Here is a 6,000-nt window from a genome sequence, read left to right on the forward strand (position 1 = left end):
AAGTAATCCCTTCTTAGTGCCAGTTTGAAAAGTTTAAATTCAGAGCAGATTCCAGGGTAGGCAGAATTCGGAGGAAGATTGAGTTTGTAGGAAAGTTTTTTTAAAAATTTGTTTTGTACAGATTGAAGAATTTTTTGATAATTTAGATAGAATGGGTTCCAAACAGGTGTAGCATATTCTAGTATGGGTTGTACAAAAGCTTTATAAAGATGGACAAAACATAGAGGATTTTTAAATTCATAGGTGTTCTGGATGATGAAACCTAGCATCTTCATAGATCTATTTTTTATTGAAGAAATATGTTCTTTAAACTTGAGCTTTTGATCAAAAAGTACACCAAGATCCTTTACGACCTCAACTCGCGTTAAAAGAGCATCATGGAGAGTATAGAGATAAATAAAAGGTTGTTTCTTATGAGAGAATGTAATTGTGTAGCATTTGGAAACATTAAGAGCAAGTTTGTTATTAGAGCACCAGGTTAGCACATTATTGATAGAATTTTGTAATTGTAAGCAATCGGAAGGAGAAGTGATTATGGAATAGATTTTCAGATCATCAGCAAATAATAAAAATTGAGCAGAAGGAAGAGCAAGATGGATATCATTAATAAATAAGAGAGAATCATACCTTGATACTTTAACCACCAGAATCACCATGAATTTTTGATAATTTACTTGATACTTTAATCACATTAAATATATATAAAAATATTCAAAGAAATTAAACAAAAATAACCATTATGTTTAAACAGTTCTGTTCACATTTCATATTTTGTTTGTCGATCGTAATTTGTCGGATAATTTCATGTTTCAAAATGAAAATACTTTATTCAAAAATTTAATTCTTGTCATTATTTAACAGAATTGGCTTAAAGTATGAGACAATGGTCATTCATTTTATACACCTCCTTTTTAGTGCCAGGTTCCCCAGGGGATATAAAAGTCGTCGTGAGCAGTCCACAATCTTTGCTAGTTTCTTGGCTACCTCCTCATCTACCAAATGGGATCATTTCAAAGTATACTCTGTATACAAGGTAGGATTTTCTTATGAATTTAATTCCCAACTCTTAACCAAAATATTGCCTTAGTGTCAAATTTTGTGATGTTTCGACCCAATTTTAAAACCTAAAATTTGCAGAGTTGTTGATGGACAATCTGAGCTAAACCACAGCAAACGAATGATTCCTGCTGTTCATAACAGCTACGAAGCAAAGGGTCTACAGCACCATGTTGAATATCAGTTCTGGGTAACTGCATCAACTAGAGTTGGTGAAGGGCCTAGCTCCAGGGTTGTAGCTCAAGTTCCGAGCAATAGAGGTACCATAAACTGTTATAGTCACACTCAATAGTTTATTTATTTTATTTGTTTAAATAATAGTCCCTGCAAGAATCTCATCATTCCATCAAGTCGTTCGGAGGCCGTGGCATGAAACTGTAGCGATGCCATGCGCTACCGTTGGAATACCTGTGCCAAGAAGACAATGGTACAAAAACGACATTGCACTTCAGAATTTGCCAAGCAATAATCTGCAAGTGTTGGAATCCGGTGAGCTTGTTGTTGCCGACCTCTCTCGATCTGATACAGATAATTATACATGTCATGCCGACAATGGAATTGGATCTGATCGGATTTATTATACATTAATTGTGCAAGGTATGTCGATGTCATAAAACATTGAATTTTTATGTAAATTGTACGCAATTTTACAGTTCCTCCCAGCCCACCGATTTTATATGTAACCAGTGCAACAAGTAACAGCGTGCTTCTTCATTGGAAACCAGGAGATAACGGTGCAGCGCCTATTCTCGGATACACCCTTTATTATAAAAAAACACATTCTGACCCTCAAGAAATACCACTCTCAAGGCGAACGACAAGCTACGAGTTGAAAGTATATTTTCTTTAATTGTTTTAATTTATTTTATTAATATAAAAACACGTTTTAGGGACTTTCATGCGGCAGTACTTACTCTATTTCTTTGAGCACATTTAACAAGTTAGGCCCTTCTCAGCCAAGTCCGAGCCTCCCAGTGCGAACCCAAGGACAGTTTCCCGGGGTGCCTTCCCCATCAACTTTTCTCCAAGCCAATTCTACTTCGGTGATTCTCAAATTGCAAGTCTGGCCTGACAACGGCTGTCCAATTCTGTCATTTGTAGTACGCTACAAGAATGTCAATGATCTTGAGTGGATCCTCGGTAATTTCCATAGTATAAAAATAAAATATAAATAAATCATTTTTTGAAATTTTTCAGTGTCAAATAATGTAAAACCCCAAAAGAAATTCACAGTCACCGGCCTTTTATCTGCAACCGAATACAACCTTCAAGTTGAAGCGCAGAATATTGCAGGGTCGTCCGTCGGAGAATTTCAATTTTTTACACTTACAAAGGATGGAGGTAAAATGAGAGTATTTATTACTCTTTCATTCATTTTTTTTTTTTTTTTTTTTTTTTTTATCAATTGATCAAGGGAGTCACAATTTTATGGTACAGTTACGGTATAGTACTGATAATTATTAAAATGGTCATGATACCATTACAGATTTTTTTTGCAAGATGATGAGCTTCACTGGCTATATTTTGTTTTTGTATCAAAATTGTTACATTTTCTGAAGTAAAATATAGTGAAAGAAAAACTATAAGTATCCAAACTCTTTTTATTATTTTAAACTATTAAATCTTTTATTATTTAGTTGTCCTAAACTGTTATTTTGAGTGAAATTTACTACTCTTTTATTCATTTTTTTTTTTTTTAAATCAATTGATCAAGTGATTTGCAATTTTTTGGTAGTTATGATATAGTACTGATAATTATTAAAATGGTCCTGATACCATTGGCTGTACTTTGTTTTTGTACCAAAATTTTCTGAAGAAAAATATGGTAAAAGAAAAACTATAAGTATCCAATCTTTTTAAACTATTAAATCTTTTGTTTAGTTGTCCTAAACTATTATTTTGAATGAAATGTGTGCTTAACATAAATTATTAACAGTGGTGTAGACTGGGATTATTCATCCAGAAAAATTAGATGTTTTTTTCGCTTTTTATTCTTTATTCACAGTGTTTCGCTCCTTTTTTTCGTAATATCTGAAAATTATATTAAAAATAATTTTATTTTGGTTTTTCTTGGGTCACTGTTGCCCAACAAAACATGTAGTGCATTGTTTACCACATCTGGAACAAAGTGTTGACAAAACTTGTCAAAAAATTTTAAAATCTATTAAAAAGATTAACTTTCTTCAGCATACATTTTGAGAAGTTTTTCAACACCTAGTTCCAGTTGTGGTAAACAATTTGATGTTTTTTTTTACAATAGACATCCCTGAAAATAAAACAAAAAATTATAATGTAATTTTAAGTCACTCCACTAGAAAATACACTCCATAAAAAAAAGTGGCGCACTTAGAAATTATGAAATTTTTTTATGTACTTGCTTTGTCAGTAATTATATAATTTTTTGGGGGGCGTCGGTGGCCACAACAGTTTAGGTGTTGACACGGCGCTCATCACTGTAAGGTAAAGGTCCCGGGTTCAAATCCAGCGGCCCTGAATTCGAACACGACATACTTACAAATGGGCTTTTTTTCAAAAACACTGGCACCCTGAGGTTTTATATGACCTCTGCCATTGCGAACCCTCGTGGAAAAAAAAATAATAATATAATTTTTTTTATAATTCAGGTATTTGTTACAAGATTTGGTTAATGGGAAAATAAAAATATCTCTCAAAAACAAAAAATTAATTAAAAAAAGAAAAAATCACTTTTATGTATGAACATAAAACATTATAAAACCAACTTAACAGTCTTTAATAGATTCCAATTAATTAAGGTTTTTTGGTTGAGATAAAAAAGTCAATGGCACGAACCGGGTTCGAATCTACGATCTTCGGTTAGATACGCCGCTGCTCTACCACTTGAGCTATCGTGACCTTGATCCACTCGGACACTAACCTCCCATCTCAACCCCACCTTTTGAATTTAACCTCCTTTTTGCCATTTTTCAATTAATTTAATGATTTAAAATGAAGTATACTTCACTAAAGCTCTCTGTGGCCATTTCATTTGTCATCGAGAATCCAATCCGATTACACGACATTTGAAAAATGGTAAAAAGGAGGTTAAATTCAAAAGGTGGGATTGAGATGGGAGGTTAGTGTCCGAGTGGATCAAGGTCACGATAGCTCAAGTGGTAGAGCAGCGGTGTATCTAGCCGAAGATCGTGGGTTCGAATCCCGCTCGTGCCATTGACTTTTTTATCTCAACCAAAAAACCTTAATTAATTGGAATATATTAATTGGTCAAGCAGACCACAAAATTAGTGAATTTAATCTTTAATAGGTTATATTACCTCTTCTTGCTCCTATTACTCTAAACTTTTTAACATGCTCATAATTAAGCTTTTAACCACTGCTTAGTCATTTGAATGAGTAATTTCATTCTAAATCTCAACTAATGAAACTTTCAGCTCAGCTAAGGCTGATATTTTGAGGAGAGTTATTTTGCATTTTAACAACAACCCGAGCTCATCCCAAAAATTCCCAATGGGGTTCAAATCATGAATATGGGCTGGTCGTCTTAAGGTGTAAATGTTGACACCTCAAAGGTACCTAACACTTTTAGCGACAGTTGGTCCTGCATAATCTTGAATAAACAAAAATTGTTCCCGAATGAACGGAGTAAATGGCACCAATCCTCAAGAATTTCTGTCACATAGATTTCTGTATTAAGTGACGTCCTATTAAACATGTTTAACTACGTTTTTGCCTCCAAATAAATTACACTTCCTGCTATAACTGAACCTTCTCCAAATGATTCTCTTCTGGTGGCTGTAGAGCTCAACAGCTCGATAAACTTGAAGAAGTCCATCTGTTGAATGGAGAGAAAACTGGGACTCATCTGAAAACATAACATTCCTTAATTACTGTTTCTGCCCAATTTGGAGACCCTTGCAAACCCTAAGTGGTCTTGACGAAGGTCTCTGGTACGCTGGACCCATTACTGGCCTTATAGAACGTAGACTTAATTCTGCAAGTCTCCTTACTGTTTCAGCGCTGAAGACATCCTCCAAAGTTCAAAGTCTTTGAGACATTTCAGAAGCAATGTCTCATAGTGCAAAATCTGATGTATCATTTGTCAGCTGAACTTTTGGCTCTTGAGCCTGAGATTCTGGTCACCGAGTACCTTGAAATTTCCTGGTACTACTGAATGCTCGACAACCATTGTTTTAGGCAAATCTAAAATTCTTGCAGCGTAACGCAGATCCTCAAAAAATGCACAGCCAACTTGCCCGATGATTATGGGCATTTTTGTAATCGTTTGGTTTTGTGCATAAAGTGCATTTTGTGAATAAAGGCATTTTTAAAAGATTGTCAAATTTTAAAAAAATCAAAATTTCATCACCCTTTTTTTCATAAAATAACTTTTTATTTTCAGAATTGCCTCCTCCTGAACTTGTAAGCAAAGGCCATTACTCCCGAGCTTTTTATACAGATATCAGAGTAATGATTCCACTTCTAGTAGCGATAGCATCGTTGTTCATCGCTGCGACAACTATTGTTTTTTGCCATAGAACAAGTAAGTTTTTTGTTAAATTTTATTTAACTGCATAAAATAATAATTTATCTAATCAGGACAAGCAAGGACAATGAAGGAAACCCTAGATAATCAGCAAAACGCTGAGGCTCAGAGGGAACGTTATTACGCTACGATTCATAAGGTAGCTTTGCAGTCGAGCACCGACAAAATACCAGGTGACTTTGATACATTTGATCATTCTTTAGAATCGACACCTAGCTCAGAAATCCTTCCCTGGCCTTTATTATATTTTATTCATAAATATTTTTGATCGAATTATATCGGAGGGGATGTTATGTACAGAAACAAGTGAGGACATATCGCCATACGCGACGTTCCAGCTAACCGACCCGAATAGTACGCTACTTCACAGCTTTATGTATCACGAGCAGGCGATGCAGGAGCAAGGGTGCACTTCAGCCCCA

General features: G+C 34.7%; 1 protein-coding gene across 1 annotated transcript in view; it reads left to right on the forward strand.

Annotated features, from left to right (window-relative positions):
• LOC106673888 (Down syndrome cell adhesion molecule-like protein Dscam2) overlaps positions 1 to 6,000 on the forward strand; it is a 390,426-nt gene that overhangs the window by 380,530 nt on the left and 3,896 nt on the right. The window contains exons 21-29 of the mRNA XM_024228922.1: positions 916 to 1,033; positions 1,138 to 1,316; positions 1,378 to 1,653; positions 1,710 to 1,891; positions 1,947 to 2,196; positions 2,254 to 2,397; positions 5,435 to 5,575; positions 5,632 to 5,751; positions 5,879 to 6,000. The exon at positions 5,879 to 6,000 is cut by the window's right edge and continues 45 nt beyond it. Coding sequence (XP_024084690.1) covers positions 916 to 1,033; positions 1,138 to 1,316; positions 1,378 to 1,653; positions 1,710 to 1,891; positions 1,947 to 2,196; positions 2,254 to 2,397; positions 5,435 to 5,575; positions 5,632 to 5,751; positions 5,879 to 6,000 — 1,532 coding nt within the window. The remainder of the gene's footprint in view (positions 1 to 915; positions 1,034 to 1,137; positions 1,317 to 1,377; positions 1,654 to 1,709; positions 1,892 to 1,946; positions 2,197 to 2,253; positions 2,398 to 5,434; positions 5,576 to 5,631; positions 5,752 to 5,878) is intronic.

Source organism: Cimex lectularius, unplaced genomic scaffold, assembly GCF_000648675.2.
Source record: "Cimex lectularius strain Harlan isolate CLEC.00 unplaced genomic scaffold, Clec_2.1 scaffold12, whole genome shotgun sequence".
NCBI classification, from domain to species: domain Eukaryota; kingdom Metazoa; phylum Arthropoda; class Insecta; order Hemiptera; family Cimicidae; genus Cimex; species Cimex lectularius.